Source organism: Takifugu flavidus, chromosome 4, assembly GCF_003711565.1.
Source record: "Takifugu flavidus isolate HTHZ2018 chromosome 4, ASM371156v2, whole genome shotgun sequence".
Classification (NCBI taxonomy): domain Eukaryota; kingdom Metazoa; phylum Chordata; class Actinopteri; order Tetraodontiformes; family Tetraodontidae; genus Takifugu; species Takifugu flavidus.
The window spans coordinates 11,982,862-11,998,799 of NC_079523.1; the positions used below are offsets into that span (position 1 = coordinate 11,982,862).

The 15,938-nt window shown below is 42.5% G+C and overlaps 3 protein-coding genes across 5 annotated transcripts; 1 reads left to right on the plus strand and 2 right to left on the minus strand.

The window, feature by feature from the left end:
- Position 1: 1 nt before the first annotated feature.
- LOC130524854 (cytochrome c oxidase assembly protein COX14 homolog) lies at positions 2 to 429 on the minus strand. The gene has a single exon (XM_057031323.1). The coding sequence runs from the start codon at positions 418 to 420 to the stop codon at positions 244 to 246; it is 177 nt and encodes a 58-aa protein (XP_056887303.1). The 5' UTR covers positions 421 to 429; the 3' UTR covers positions 2 to 243.
- Positions 430 to 1,018: 589 nt separating this feature from the next.
- On the plus strand, positions 1,019 to 2,780 carry LOC130524851 (pre-miRNA 5'-monophosphate methyltransferase). 2 transcript variants are annotated; one of them, XM_057031319.1, is made up of 3 exons: positions 1,019 to 1,563; positions 1,645 to 1,694; positions 1,789 to 2,780. In XM_057031319.1, the coding sequence occupies exons 1-3, from the start codon at positions 1,497 to 1,499 to the stop codon at positions 2,332 to 2,334; spliced, it is 663 nt and encodes a 220-aa protein (XP_056887299.1). In that variant the 5' UTR covers positions 1,019 to 1,496; the 3' UTR covers positions 2,335 to 2,780. The 2 variants fall into 2 exon arrangements, with proteins under 2 accessions (XP_056887299.1, XP_056887298.1); XM_057031318.1 differs by having other exon boundaries at positions 1,029 to 1,694.
- A 1,720-nt stretch (positions 2,781 to 4,500) lies between these two features.
- Positions 4,501 to 15,922, minus strand: ppp4r1l (protein phosphatase 4, regulatory subunit 1-like). 2 transcript variants are annotated; one of them, XM_057031314.1, is made up of 20 exons: positions 15,685 to 15,922; positions 14,395 to 14,439; positions 13,837 to 13,966; positions 12,700 to 12,806; positions 12,404 to 12,546; positions 12,120 to 12,266; positions 11,351 to 11,458; positions 10,973 to 11,038; positions 10,675 to 10,833; positions 10,443 to 10,567; positions 9,666 to 10,165; positions 9,288 to 9,580; positions 9,022 to 9,108; positions 8,713 to 8,898; positions 8,164 to 8,325; positions 7,983 to 8,083; positions 7,685 to 7,805; positions 7,054 to 7,188; positions 6,793 to 6,934; positions 4,501 to 6,615 (listed from the first exon to the last, which is right to left on the minus strand). In XM_057031314.1, the coding sequence occupies exons 1-20, from the start codon at positions 15,689 to 15,691 to the stop codon at positions 6,470 to 6,472; spliced, it is 2,910 nt and encodes a 969-aa protein (XP_056887294.1). In that variant the 5' UTR covers positions 15,692 to 15,922; the 3' UTR covers positions 4,501 to 6,469. The 2 variants fall into 2 exon arrangements, with proteins under 2 accessions (XP_056887294.1, XP_056887295.1); XM_057031315.1 differs by lacking the exons at positions 13,837 to 13,966; positions 14,395 to 14,439; positions 15,685 to 15,922 and having other exon boundaries at positions 12,656 to 12,805.
- Positions 15,923 to 15,938: the final 16 nt, after the last annotated feature.

Here is a 15,938-nt window from a genome sequence, read left to right on the forward strand (position 1 = left end):
GTGTGGTTAAAGGCCTTTTAATATAATATACATACAGTTACGCCTCTTTAAACAGTCAAAATAGATTTTAAGCCATGAATGCAAGCAGTGTTCTCGGTGAGGCGTTTATAAACTCACTCCTTGTGAAGAAACAACTGAACGAAATATTACATCCCAAGAAGAGAGCTCATCTTTTTGCCGTATGAAAACAAATGCAGGTATGGGAAATGTCCCCATGTGCCAAAACAAGAGCAGTCTATTTGGTCAGTCCTTGAGGACTTCGGGATCCTGGTTTTCTGCTGCCAGTTTCAGTTCCTTTTGCTTCTGCATGAAGCGGTACCCTCGCATAGTGCACAGGTAGCCTCCATACACCGTCAGCAGCATCATGGAGGCAGAAAAGGTTCTGTAGCCAATGTCGGCCAGGCGCTTCCCAGTTATCATGGTGAGGATCCTGGAAGAGAACCAGGGATGCAGAGAGGTAAACCGCATTAGAGCTGAGCAATCTATGACATTACACATTCTGTGACTGTACACCGACTGTACACCTTTAATTTGAGATATATGTTAAGCTGAGTTAGAGTTATTTACTTTCACAAGCTATTGATGTGCTCTTTATAGCAATAAGTATATGGCACTGCAGTGACCAGCTTGTTTTTCCTAGCTTCCATAAAGCTCAAGAGGATATATATCTATATAATAGTGTAGCATCACAGGGACAATATGAACACTGGCAGCATTAATGACTACGGTGGCACAGTATTCACTTATTGATTTGATTTCTCGGGCCAGTTATGGGTGACAGTCGGATTTGCTCCGAAATCAAATGCCGTTTACTCTTCATTCATCCAACAATCAGTCTACTTCAACACAAATTTGTCCATCATATTTCATCTAAGATCGAGTCGTTCAGAAACTGTCAAACAGGTATTTTTCAACCTCTGCGCCTCGATCAGCCATACTCTGACAAAATAAGGACACTTAAGGGGGATCTTACCTTTCTTTAAAGGCTTAGAATGCAGAAGTAATAGAAACTGCCCTCAATGTCAGCTTACCAGCAGCGGAAAGTAGCATGGAAGTTAATAACCTTAGCTTTCATAAGTTACGGAAACAAAACAGGGACATTCCGGGCTTTTTCATGGAAACGAGTGCCACCTATTGAACGGGAGTGGATAAAAATGTTCAGCGACATCCCTGTTATATTGTCAGTGGAGAAAGATAAGTTAGGTAAACCTTGAATGACTTCTGAAAAGTTTGACTACGGGCACAAAACATTTCACATATAACTATTTTCCCTCGGGTGTCAGTCATTAATCATGGACCTTATTTGAAATCATTTATAATGTGGGTCTTTTGGCTCCTCAAAATTTACTAAAACAAAACAGTAAATGGCTATCCAAGGGGAAAAAATAAATATGAAAATTACATATGAATATGGGTAAAAGCTAAGATTTGGCACTCGGATATCGATTTTAAAAACGTGTTTCCACCCGGAATATTTTAACGATGCACGCTGTGCAATGGCGACGTGCTCACCAAATACCGACCGCACGGATGAAATAAATGATCCGGGAGCCGCCCCCTTTGGTAATTTCATAAATTATTACACATTCAACCCTCCGGAGAATCGCTTGAATTTGATTCCTGCAACACTTCTTCGGGATTTAGATTACAATGGTGACACCACTCTGATCCTGGACGTGGGATGTAATTCAGGGGTATGTATGAAGGACAGACTGTTTGGGTTCCTTAAAGATACAATTTGAAAAGCATTTTACGTACGACGTAAAAATAGATTTTTTTCATTTGTAGGAACTGAGTACAGCGTTTTACAAGCATCTGGTGCCTGATTGTGAAGAACAGTCAGACGACAGCAAAGTTTACCTCCTGGGCTTTGACTTGGATGAGATTCTCATTCAGCGTGCTCAGCAGACCAACTCTCTGCCCAGCAGCATCTCCTTCATCACTATGGACATCATTAAAGACACCGAACAACTGCAGCACTACCTTGACCAGCACGGCTGTTCCAGCTTCCACCTGTGCCTCTGCCTGGCGGTCACCATGTGGATCCACCTAAATCATGGAGATTCTGGGCTCCTGCAGCTGCTCTCTCGACTGGCCACCTTCAGCCAGCACCTCCTGTTGGAGGCCCAGCCGTGGAAGTGTTACCGCTCTGCAGCCCGGCGTCTTAGGAAGCTGGGTCGCTCAGATTTTGATCACTTCAAGACCCTAAATATCCGTGGGGACATAGCAGAACATGCCAGGGAGCACCTGGAGAACCACTGTGGTATGGAGCTCATTCAGAGCTTTGGCAGCACATCGTGGGACCGTAAGCTGCTGCTCTTCAAAAGAAGATAACCCTGAGGGAGAAGAGTCAGCAGACTTCCTTCCTTCCTGGAACGTTTGCCAGTTGACAACCAAACAATCATCATGATGGAAAACTCCAGTCAGTTGTTGCGGTCACTGCAGAGAGGCAGGAATACGCCACAGACTGGGGACACATTCGCTCACTCATTAAGTGGCAATTTAAAGTCTGCTGAGCGCGCATGCTTTGAAACTGAGGGGAAACACTGGGGCGACTAACTGCTGCACAACTGTGCTGCTCCCTGGAACGTAATAAAAAAAATTTAAGAAGAAAAATCACTTCACTTTTTATTCATCGCTCATTTCCATAACTGCTATTGCAATAAAAATTGTAACACAATTATGTTATACATTAAGTAGGCCTTTTAACTCCTTGTAGATTATTCTATTGAATTTCTTTCAAACTGGTCACAATACAATAATTAAAATCTACAACAATATATTTGGTGTTTTTATTTTACAATTTAGCAAAGAAATAACAGTAGTGATTTCAGATGTATAGAAACATAAATGCAACTAAATGGCTATTTAAAAAAAAGCCAACAGTCAAAATAAATAAATCTTAAAATGAACCTCATTCTCTTTTGGTGGTATTGGAAAGCAAACATAACATTATTTTAGTTCTAACATTTTTTGTGTATTTTTTTTTTTTTTACAACTGATATATTCTATATTCTTTTCAGTGGTGATTGGGAAACTAATTGAAGAGACGGTAGTCCTTATAATTTTATTATTGCATGTTTTTATCTAAAAGGTTGCAACCACCTTTAACTAACAAAGGCTCTAGAATATCCACCAAACAGGCCAGGATACTTTTGATTCAAAGAATCATTGCTTATGGGAACACATTAATCACAGTATTGTTTTGTCTAGTGGTACAGACAAGATTGTATTTTCAATGAAACATCACAGTTACCTATTAAATGTATAATTGACATGATTTTTTTCTCCTTCCATTCATTGTGAAAGAAGGACTTTGTCTTACAGGCAAATAAATGAAGCTCCATCTTAATCAGAAATCTCTGCCACCAATATTCCTGTAGAACGGTACGAAAAATAGTGTTTTAATTATCGTCCATGGAGCGTGGTTTCTCAAAGATGTAATTCCTGCCGTAAAGCAGGAAAAAAAGAACATAAAATGGTTATCGCATGCGTAGAAGGGATATGGCGCAGTTCGGGTTTGGCTTCCGGTCGGAATTGCGGCTGAGTCGGGAGGAAAATGAAGTTTATCATCGAAACAGGTACTAATGAAGACCCCAACGGTTCAATCAAGGATCGAAGTGGAAGCGCTTTGTCGCCGACTAGCGGCTAGATGGAGAACTTACACAGATTGGGGCCAAACTAATAAAATATTTAATGTGCGATGTTTAGTTCTGCCTTAATAAGAACACTGTAGTTCTATTTCAAAAGCAGCAACAGTGAGGCTTGTTTTATTTATTATGCCCAATTATACCTAATGTCACTAATTTGCATTGTACACTAATTTCATATTCATGTTACATGTGCCACATTTAAATTAACCATCTCCAGTTAATTTGCCTTCTGTGTGAGTGCAACATCCCCACATTTCTATATGATTTACATAGTATATTGAAAATAAATACAAGCAGTAAAAGTTGAGACTGAGAGATTTGGCAGCTGCTCAGATAGTGGTGCTGGATACGGATACCAGTCTGTCTACTGGTGTCTTATCCCTGTTCTGAGAAGTGAGGACACAGAGGACAGGACAATACACACCATGTATAAAAGAAAGATAAGAAAAGCAGCATCGTGACCAAGACATGCAAAACACCTCATAACACCTGCGGTGAAACCATCCCTGAGCTTACTTAAATTCAAAAAACAAAACACTTATAACACCTTGAAGGCAGGACATAAAATAATTAACAGTTGAGTTCAATTTAAATCAGGACAATACTCAAAAATGAGAGATAAAAAGATTGGATTTTGGTGTTGTGAATTTGTCAATCAGGTTTTTTTAAAGGGGCCGCCACAGCGAGAGGGTTCATTAATATTAAGATTTTGGGGGGAAAGGTCACAACATTTTTTATCTAATTACAGTTACTCATATTTTAATAACTGCAAACAATAAATACTGATATATGAACATTGCTGTTTGTTTTTAAAAAACACCAAAGCAGACATACAAAATAAGCAGAGTAATTTTCATCATTTTAATTACAGAATACTAAAAATAACATTACATAAAATGTCTTTTTAAAAGAAACCATTGAATATTACAAAGGTTGTAAATTTTGTAAAGTTAGGTTATAAAATCTTTGAACAGTGGTGCACGATTGAAAAGAAAAATAATTTTCATAAAATGTATATATTAACTGTTCTACTACGATAAAAAAAATGAGATGGACACAAACTGCAGACAGACGAGATGAGTCGACGCCGCCAGGACTGCAGTGAGTTCTCCTTTTGAAGGAAGAAAGACTTGAGATGCACAGCACACACCACAATCAGCTTAAAGTTTCAAGTTATATCTATGAAAAAAAAAAGGGGGCTGTTACCATTTTACAACAGTGGAAAGGAAAGCCAACGAGCCCAGAAGACTAACAAACAAACAAAAACAAAAAAAAAAGCGCGACTTGGTGGCTGCTCCCAATACTCAAACCACACGTGGGTCACAAACCCGACTGAACTGGCCTTGGTTCTGTGAACGTGCACCGTTTTCCACAGGTTCTAGCTTTACATTTCTGAGAAACCTCATACTCATCATAAATCCTTCCACCAAGATGGGTTGGGGGGGGGGGGGGGGGGGGATACAACACACAAAACATGATCAGCTGTCTTTCAGTCCAACACAGCCATTCTTACATCCTACTGTACAACTGGTCACTCAGATCCACTGAAAGTTACCATGGTCGCATAATTCCACATCTGGACTTCAATGTTTAGGAATTTAGAGAAGACTATACACAGGGGAGGAGAGGGGGGAGGGGGGCATGCGTATTCCAACAGTGTGCTTGCTTTCTTCCTCTTCTACCCCGTCACTTAATTTTGAGCCCTTGTTAGGATGTTTAAGCCAACGCCAAAGAATTGCTCCACGGTGACCCGCCACAGACATCGAAGCACAGTCGGGGGGTCCCTCTACACGTATGACGCTGCCACACCGGGTCCACAGAGGTATTCTGTTAGTCTTGTGTTATGTGGATGTGATGTCACATTTCTGGTAAACAGACGTGTGGGCTCAGGAATTTAAAAAAAATAAAATAAAAAAATAAAATAAAGACATGTTGATAGTTTTTAAGAGTTGCCGTTCTGTCTGTGCAGTAGTATTAGTGGTCTCATTGGTCCATGAAGACCAGATGGAAAAATGCGGTGATGAAGGGTGAATAAAGGTAGATAAGAAGCAGACGATAAAGCGAGAGGACATCTGAGAAGTCTGAAAGGGTGACAAGAGGCATTTTGGAGAACGTGAGGCGACGGGTGCCGGCAGATCTGCAGAGTTGGGCCGGGCCGGGGCTCAAGCTGGTCCAGGAGCCGCTGCTCGTCTTGTGAGTTAATAATGCTGGTTAGGTTCAGATGAGTCCCCCTGAGTTAGTGCACGCATCAGTCAGGCAGACCTTGCCTGCTTGTTCTTTAAGAAATCCACAAAAAGAGGCATTAAGAAAAAATAGATATATTGATTCAGTAATTTAATATCACACAATTAGCTTTGGAGAGATAAAGAGCCTGTTTGTAGTTTCAGGAGTCCACGAGCGGGAAGGGGCTGAGTTAGTGTGGAGGAGGGTGGGGGGTTGAGTTCATAAGCGCAGCAGCACCAATAAAGTGGAGCGGCTGAACTCTGAGTCCTGCTCATTTTCTGAAAACACTAAAAAAAAAAGAAAAAAAAAAGTGCACATTTTCTGTTGTATATGCGATGTGTGCCATGTAGTGCCCAACCAGCAACTGGGTTGTGTTGTTTGAGCGAGCTCATTTCTTCTTGCTACTCCAGGCTTCTGATATCATCATCCTCGAGTGGTCGTTGGTGTTGTTTCTGCCCAGCAGCTGAATCGATGGAAACACGTTCGGGTGCTGGTGCTGATGGTTTTCTCTGACTGTGCATCAGTCAGACAGACAGGTAGAGAGACAGGCAGGTGGGTTAGAGTGAGACTTGAGAGGTGGGGTTGGGGACAGGCTAAATTAAAGGAGCGGTGTCCATCAGGGATTTGTTGGGGTCCATGCTGGCGAAGAAACGCACGTCTCGGTCCTTGTCAGACTGCAGAGCCATCACGGTCTCCTCCAGCTCTTCAGAGTAGGCACAACCGGGCTCCTTGAAGTACGCTGCGCACAACACACGGAAGTCAATTTACTGGAAAACACATCTAACCGCAAGACAATTAAGGGGGTGTTTAAAGAGATCGCTTTCCTGTTTTTAATTCATCATGGTTTGGTTGGAGTCAATCACATTTGAATCTTTTTAGTGCCTTATCCTGGACAAATGACTTCTTTCCTTCTCACCTTTCTCCATGATGCTCTGACGCAAAGCCTTAGCGACGAGAACGCGGACATTAGCTACTGGATCCGAAGAGAGGCTGAGCAGACTGGGCAAGAGGTGCTGGCTGAACGGGTCCATGGGCATGCAGTCCTCCTCCACTACAGCCTACAGCAAATAGACGAGTCAAACACGCTGCCACAGTTGGATATAGGTAAGCGGTACAATTGCAAAAACATTTGGTGATGGCTTGTGCAACCCTGGGATCAGCATTCATGTGTACAGACCTGGCAGATGAAGGCAAAGGCTTGGCGGCCCACCCACTTGGGACAGTGGCAGAACCTGACGGTGAGCTCGTTGATGAAGTTCAAACCCAGGTCATCGGCACCGCATGTGTACAGCTTCTGGAGGATCTCGACGACCTGGGTACATACAGAGAAGCTTCAGGCTTAGGAAAGAAATTAAATATGCAGGTGATCTTAAAAATTAAACTGTTATTATAGTCACTTTACCATGTTTGGAAGAGAAATTATTTAACTTTAGAAGCTCTAGAAGCTATTTTTAGATGTGGGGATGAAAGTCTGACAGATTTAGAGGAATTAAAATCAAATTGGTAAGGGAAATTCTAAAAAGTAACAATTTGGAAGGGTCCCCCCGCTCACATATTAGCATTATGTAAGCAAGTACGTCGTGCCACTCTCCAAGTCGCGTACGGAGAAGAGCCGAGGCAGGGAGGGGAGTGGGTTGTTGTGCTTACTCGCTTGTCATATGATCAGCCTATCTGCAGCCTTTACAATCGCTGTTATTGTGCTGCCATGTTTACCATCACAATTCACCATTCGGGCCGCTGACGCATCGGGACCGAAACATCAGCCAGTAACACAGCAGACAAAGCAAACAGACCTGAATGAAACTCACCAGTTTGTACGAGATCCATCTGACTTCCGACACCTTGTCTGAGCAGAGTGTGAGAGCTATTTGTCTGAGGTAGTCATACACGTCGTAGTGGCTGTACAACTCTATGATCAGGATCAGCTGCCTGAGGAGGACAGAGAAAAGTCAGGTTGGTCGGTCGCTCGACTGATCTGCCGACATTCTTGTGCATTCTCTAGCACCAAAAGTGGTGGCTGCGTTCATGCCTGGATAAGACCAAAACACGTGGGGTCAGACTGAGTAGATTAGGTAGAAAATGTTGATCATTCCAAAGGAGACCTACTCTGCCAACTCGTATCTGAATCGCCAGTTGCGACTGTTGTCCGTCACCATAAACTCCTGCAGCTGGTAGAGATACTCCCTCCTCTTGTCTGCATGCAGCAGCTGAAAGCCCCCCAACATAAAGTAGTTTAGTAACTATGGCAACTGAAAGCCAAACCATTCGAACGTGTCTCCAAACTCACCTTGAGGAAGTCGTAGAGGTGTTTGAGCACGCCGATGCGGACTTCATCCAGGTCTTTGAGGAACCCGTTGAAGATGGGCACCAGGTCGGCTGCCGTCAGCTGATCTCCCAGAATAACAGCCAGCTCGTGGATGGAGAACGCCAGTGTGCGCCGCACCTTCCACTGAACCAGAGGAGGCAGAAAGGGTTACAGCTTTCGCTCTCAACAGACGCAATGATTAAACTATCTGAAGACCTTTTTCCACTGTAATGTTCTAACGCTAACAGAGACGTTCTCTACTGTCGCGATCTGATGAGCAAATATGACCAGGAACTGCTGGAATGAAGTGACGCAGTGTTAAACTTAGAACTTGAGGTTTTCATTGGACCTTAACATTCCGGGAAATATATTAGATGCATGTAGACAAGAGGAAAACATCACGTAGCAGAATAAGCTTTCATAAAGTTCCCCCTCAGAAGAACTCGTGTAACTGGTCAAAAAGCCCTGACAGGCAGCAACTAAACAACCATTTAAGGCTGTTGAAGAGGTTGATCCCGTTTTTTGGCCTACCTGCACATCGCTAGCGAGCGTCTCATAGGTGTCCTTGAGGCAGTGCCAGTTCTGCCGTCCTAGAGTGAGCGCCACCCCCGGCAGGCTGAAGGCACAGTGTTTGGCTATCTCTGTGTCCACGGTTTGGGCCCGGGCTGGATCGGTCATTGAGAGGTACTGATCCAATAACTGCTGGGGAATGACGTTCTGGAGAAAGAGTCAGAGAGTGAACGGTCAATGACAGCAACGTGGACGGAGGAGAGGGAGTATTGTTGCACCTGCTGCCGGCTGGAATCGACACTTCCGGGATTTACACAACTGCTGACTGACCTGAGTCTTAGGCTTGTCCTCTGAAAGAGGGCTGTGAGTGCGGTCTTCATTTCCCTCCTCGTCCACTCTATCAATGAACTCAGACTTCTGGAAAAAGAAAGATATTGAGGTTTTACAGTTCGACTGTCCATACAAGAAAGGACGTTAATCCTAAACTAATAAAAAAGGATTTAAAGGACCCTTCCTAACCCTTCTAAATTCCATTAAATTCATCCAAATATTGATCAAAAGGGGCTAACAGAAGATGTTTCTAATCAATTTCATACCAGAACAGGCGAGTCTGGAGGAGAATCGGCGCGGTCATCGAGCGGCTCCGTCTGTGTCTCTTCATCTCCCTGCTCCTGCACGGGATTTGACTCCGATGGCGACAGAGTTTCCAGCGTTTGCTCTTCTTCAGAGGGACTGTCATCACTTTCTGACTGATCCTCCATGGGTTTGCTCTCCACCGAGGGGCTATCGCCAACATTCTCGGGCTGCTGCTCTTCCTGGGTTTTCGTCCCGTCTGTCGGGCTGTCGAGCTGGGCTGCTTTCAACGCTGCTGAAAGCACCTGGACTTGGGCTGGAAGGGAATTCATCAATGCGAAAAGATGAATATCTCAAAAGTCTAGTGCTGATCGAGAGGCGCTGCGGCTCGGTATACCCACCTTGCACATCTGGGTCATCCATGTGGGGCTGCAAACAATCTAAGACCTTCTGGATCTGGTCACTAGTAGCTTTGCTGGGGCTACACATAGAATCAGGAATACTGTTTTGGGGTTCCTCTTTCTCTTCCTCATCCTCATCCTCTGCAACATCTGAAGGTTTCTGACTACTTAGTATCTCCAGTTCTCCACTGATGTCTGGTAAAGGAGATCTCCAGTAGTGGAAGGAGTTAAAGTTCTCGTCACAATGCTCCGTGTCTTTTGTGTTCTTGGTGTTGTTTGTGCTGCTGTCTGACACCCTGCTGGAGAAACCGCTGTGATTTTCACCGGGCAAAGAACTGTGGTTGTCGTCAAAGTTATTCATTTCTTCGCTATCGGCGGAGACCACGTGTTCCGGGGATGGTGTTGCGCGGCCATCCTGGTTGGGGGGAGTGTGAACCACCGTTCTGTCTGTGCGGCAGCCCCTCAGGTCGGGGCAGTTCAGAGAATTGAGGGAACAGTCACTGAAATCAGAGGAACAAAACAAAAGGGAGCGTTACAACATGCATACATAAGAATATGTTAATCTGGGCTATTATTTACACTCCTAGCCACACTGCTAAGCTACACTTATACCATCAAAAAATACAAAAGCAGATTTCAATTAGCATCATAGACAATGAACTAAACTTTATAAACCATATTCAGAGATTGAGTTCAGTGTTATATAATAAAGTTGAAGAGTCGCTTGTAGAAATAACCATAAACTAATGACAGTAAACTTGAATCAGGTGTTCATACCTGTCCAATGTACACCTGGGAACCTCTAACAGGGCACCATCTTCAGTGAAGTGAAGGCCTGTGCTGGAAGGGTTGGCAAAGGTGGAAATGAAACGGCCCAAAGACTGAAAGGCAGCTTGTCGCACCTAAACGTGGGGCAGAAAAGTGTTCATTTTGATCCATCTGAATTTATTTAAAAAAACAAACCACCTTTCATTGGGGTGTTTCATTTTTTAAAAATTGCATGTCTTACCCAACGAGACTGGTCACTGATGAGGCTGATAAACAGAGGGGACAGTTTTGCACGTCGCACCTCGGGGGAGGTGGAATTGGAGACCATCATGAAGCACTCGGCACAGGCTTTCCTGATGCCCCACAGGCTGTCCGAGCAGAGATCAAAGAACTTGGGCATCTATGAAATACAAAATCAAAGCAAACTGTTACATGTTGTCCAAATGAAGACTCCTGTAGTAGATTTTATAAGCAGATATTAGACTTCATAAAACTGTTTTATTTCAGAATTTGAAGACGTGATGTGGGTCGTTTCTCACCAGCAGCTTTTCTGTGGCCTCCTGACCCACAATAGAACAGAACTCGCCAAAATTTGCAGCACACACCTGCAGTGAAAAAAAGATTTTTAAAAGTTGTCACATTTGCTTATCTGGAGTAACATTTCCTGTCCCAGCAAAAACTAGAGAGTGAACATTCCCAGATATAACAGCACAGACTGAGGTGAGGTGATAAGCACAGCAGAATAAAAACTGGCACGCTGCCTTCTTGAATTCAAGGAATCCCCAACTAAAGCATCTATCAGATTATGACAGCTGCGCGGCTTGTGTGGACCAAAGCACTTTCTTCCCCTTCCGTCCCATCGAATTTAGAGTGTCTTGACGCTTCTTGGAGACGAAAATTGCTTGCGTGGTGCTCACCTTGCGAACCTGGAAGAGTCTGGCATCGCTGCACAGATCACAAAACCTTGGCAGTAGTAGATGCTCCACTGTGTCTTTGCTCAACATGGTAACAACTTTACACATGATCTGTTGGAAGAGTAATAAAGAGGGATTTTGGGTATAATCTGTCCACAATCAACCGAATGCAATACCTCCCCATATCTAATATATTTTACTGATACATCGTAAAAAAAAAACCAAAAATGATTAAGCAAAACTAATAGCTTTTCTTTTAAATCTGCCAAATATTATTGGAAAGAAATCCATTTTTGCTGGTGTGAAACAGTACTTGCTATAGGAGACAGATTGCAGTTTACTGTGTAGGCTTCTCTTTAAAACAAGAGGAAGTTCCAGGAAAGACTGAAACAGATTTCTCGTGGTTGTGCAGGTCATGTTAAAATTTGCATGTCCCAAAGCATTGCCTTTGTATCTGCATGACCAAACTATCTGAGGTATGATCAATCTTACGTTCCCTTCAGTCCAAATTATAGCTATTAGAAAAGGGATAACACCACTCTAGCAGATAGCTGCTTGACATTTTGCTCCAATAAACCTGGTATTGAACTATATTAAAGATGGCCTGCATGTACTGGGTGTGTATTGTATCAATAAAAAAATCACAACAGACCAAAACACCACAATAATAGTGGCTCTGATGGCAATTCTAGCAGTAAAAATGGCAATTTTCTATCATTTCTAAAGAAGAGCCACTTTCAAAATGTTAACTTAGTCATTTAGATTTTCTTACTGCCACGGCCTCAATTTTGTAGTCGTCATCACTGCTGGGTTCGGTCAGTTCAAGCAGAACTGGACAAACTTTGGTCTCCATATCAGCTTTAGAGAGGAGCCCCTGTTCCAAAAGGACAAGCAGCGCTGCTTGGCTGGTCTTCCGCACCTGGAGGAGACGACAGTAAATTCTCAGGTCCCCGTGAGGACTCTTTTCTTCTTTTGGTGTTTGTGTAACCCAAATAAAATGCTCAAAAATGAAAAAAGCTACTGCCGTATTTACAACTGCTCTTCAGTGAAACGTACCTGATTGTTTGGGTCAGTGAGATATCGGACAACGATGGGTACCAGGTATCTTGAAAAGGCTGCTGGGAAGTTGGGCCGACTCTCGTGCAAGAACATGGCAATATTAGGGACCTGCTCCATGAGTTCAGCCCGCACTGTGGGCTCTGACCAACAACAAAATAGGCACAATGACCACAACCATTCGCTTACACACGTGTAACCATGTGGAGGTTTAAAACTGTAAACAATCATACATCAATCAAAAGCCCTTACTTGGAAGCAGGGCACCTAAATAAATGAAGAGAGAATAGATCTACCTCCATCTTCAGACATTCTGGCAACTGTCTCCATGACGCTGATAAAATCGTTTTCATTGTCACTGAATTCTCGAAGAACATCCAGCAGGCCACGAGCCACGATCTGCCTACAGAGCCGGAGAGACTTGGATTAGTAGACCGCCTGGCAATACCTGCGCGGTATCAACGCAGACACATTCAACACTAAAACACAGCAAATGTCAACAGTGGGTGGTTTAAAGGAAGAACTAAATTCTAAATGTTCCAAGTGTAGAAAAGCACAGAATAAGAAAGCTACAAATAATGATAACGCTTCCACAGAGAATGGACGTTAAAAGAGCTTGGCACTGTAAATGCTCCAAATTGTCATTGTCGACTCATGTGAAACAGGATCAGAGCAGAACACTGAAGCAGATGGATTAGCAAAAAAAAAAAAAAGTCGCTCTAATGATAAACCTAAAAACAATCTGAATGTTTTCACTGCACAGTATGTTACCACGTCATTTTTGAAACGCAAGATTTATAATGTATCTAGCCATAAGGGTTAAAACAAACTCAAAAATGAAAAAATAATCAATATTTCTGTTAAATACACCATAATACACATCAACAAATACTACAAAGGTTAAATGTCTAAATGTTGCTTAACATCTATGAAACAAAATTAACTATAATTAACAATAACTATTGTTTCAATTAGATTTTTATACTCTGACCTGAACAGAACATCACTGAGAAAGTAACCTTTACGTTCTTGCCGTCCTTTTATTTACTGTGGAATGCTGGAAGGACTAAAAATACTCATATGCATCTGGGAATGAAGTCAATGATTCCTTCTTTGAGTGACACTCGAATACAAAATTGTGAGAAACCAGCACAAATGTGGATTGAGTGCTATAAAACCAGACGTTCTGCCATCTAATGTTGTCTTCTCATGTCATGCACACAAAATGGAGCGGGAATTTACTGACTGCGCTGAAAACTCCAGGTCACCTGTTCACACGGCAACGCTGGCTGTTGCATTTCAGGAAAACAACACTTTGGAGACCTCCTTCAAACATTTCGGTTCTAGACTGTCTAAAACGCTGCTGTGTTTTGGCATTCCATTTACATAGACAACATAGTCTTTACATAGTCTTATCCCAGGTGTCGGCTTACCTGTTAAAGACATTTTCACTGAAGGCATACTTCTCTAACCTCCCGAGGGGAGTTAGATTGTCCTGTCCAGCATCGAGAAAGGCTGTGATGCGAATGCCATCGCACTCGGAACCATAATCATCGAATCCAACTGCAGGTACAATGAAAGTTAATTTTCCAACATAAATGAATACAACAAATCTTCTGTAAACCACCTTAGACACAGAAATAATGAGTTAATGAGAACAAGGATCTGGAATTAAACAATGCTGCATTGTGAAAACTAAAAAGGGACGAAGCACTTCTATTATGAATTAGTCAAATTAATTAAATTTAATATTAAAATCCTCAATTACATAAGATGGCTTTACTGATGTTCTTCACTCAGACTGACAGAAGTTGAACTCTACATGCGAAAACAGAACGTCATCAACCATGAAATACTCTCAAGCGCCTGAATACCTCGGCAGTCCAAATATGTCTGATGAAATTGCTTCTAAGCAACAAAGAATTTGAGACAGTGCGCAATAACTTTTGGTAAACAAACGACAGGAAAAAAACAACAACAGGAAAACTCACAATCGTCCAAGTCGTCATGGCCATCTTCAAAATATAAAGATAGACCTAGGAGATAAAACAATTAGAGGGGAATTCCTTCTTGGTGAACCTATCATCAACATACCATCACATTGTGCATTATCCTGGTGCAAATTAACGCAGCGCTTCATTAGAGGGCTAACAAGATAATAGGGAGGTTGGGCTGACATGCGTAACCTCAGTCCAGGTAATTAACAGCATGTAACAAAACCAAAAATGCACCAGCAATCTGGCAGGAGAGGAAACAGGGAAATTAGCATGTTTTCCAAACAGTAATCTAGAACAACGGTGGAACCATTTGTGTTAGTCAAATGCTGATTCTGGATATAACAACATAACCAGTAAAACTGTGTTCTGTCCCTTTAATACTGAATACAACATCAATTCTGTTCGAACTGGACTTTTTGTGCTCTTATCTATAGTAAACATGTTCTACCATCTCACTTAAAAGCCGTGCATGAAATCCTTTAGGTGACAAACAGCTTTCACAGCAATTTATCATCGAGATTACAAAACGTGTACCATCTTTATCATTGATAAGGTCCCATAATAACTGGCGCTAAGCATTAGCAAAGCAAGTCAAAAGAAATGTCCAAAAATCACCTCCCAGGGGGAGAAGCATGCGGTGGGACGCCTAATATCAATGTTTACTGCCGGGAAAGGAAGGGATTAATTGTAAAAACAACTATTGGAAAAGATACGTGAACAGGACGTGGGATATTTGGTCTGAGGAGTAATGTACGGCACAGATGATTCAACAACACACTCAAAAAAATCATATTCTCAAAAAACACGTCCCCCATTGTTATGGTATAAGGAGGATTTGGTCAGCTTAGGGTTGAAAATGACTTTAGCACCTAAGCTAACATTAGCTAGGTCAACTCGCCAGCCTTTACCATGACAACGCTTGGGTAATAAACACACAATACGTTGCTAAATAAATAAAAGGATCAATTTAGAAATCGCCGACACGTACGGATTAGTTATACGTGAAAATAAAGGCGTCATGTCACAGATTTCGAAATCTCAGTGTAGCTTTCGCAAGCTAGACAGCTAGTGCCGCTAAGTATGCTAATGCGGCTTGTCGAGCCCTTACGTTTTACTTTAACCGCCATGCTTTCATTTCACTTGCATTTTGCCGAAAAATATCTTGGGTGTACTAATATAATAATCATTAACCTGTCGCTCAATATATGTAAAACACAGCGCCGCTTTCTAAATTCCACTAGAGACTCGATATGTTGAAGAAAACACTTTAGAAAGTACCATTACCTGCCATCTTGAGTATCGGCTCGACTCTGCGGGCTGCCGTCGTCCCGTGTGGGCTGTCACCGCCACACAGCTGTCACTCAAACGGAACACCGAGCTACTTCCTGAAAGTATTGCCTATACACGCATTCATCGGTTGATCGTAATTTCAGTGAGCGAGCGGGAGACAATAGACTTTTACCATCTTGAACTCAAACTCCACATAACTATGCTTAGATTACAGTCGCGGGGCTTTGTGTACCTCCCAACACAAAAAA

What these genes read in the sequence shown, in the direction of transcription:
- LOC130524854 (XM_057031323.1), bottom strand. Translation starts at nt 420, where the DNA reads ATGATAACTGGGAAGCGCCTGGCCGACATTGGCTACAGAACCTTTTCT.
- LOC130524851 (XM_057031318.1), top strand. Translation starts at nt 1,497, where the DNA reads ATGGCGACGTGCTCACCAAATACCGACCGCACGGATGAAATAAATGAT. An exon ending in ACGTGGGATGTAATTCAGGG is followed by an intron (nt 1,695 to 1,788) that starts GTATGTATGAAG and finishes TTTCATTTGTAG; the next exon opens with GAACTGAGTACAGCGTTTTA.
- ppp4r1l (XM_057031314.1), bottom strand. An exon ending in TCAGTGACCAGTCTCGTTGG is followed by an intron (nt 10,568 to 10,674) that starts GTAAGACATGCA and finishes CCCCACGTTTAG; the next exon opens with GTGCGACAAGCTGCCTTTCA. An exon ending in CGCTCGCTAGCGATGTGCAG is followed by an intron (nt 8,326 to 8,712) that starts GTAGGCCAAAAA and finishes CCTCTGGTTCAG; the next exon opens with TGGAAGGTGCGGCGCACACT.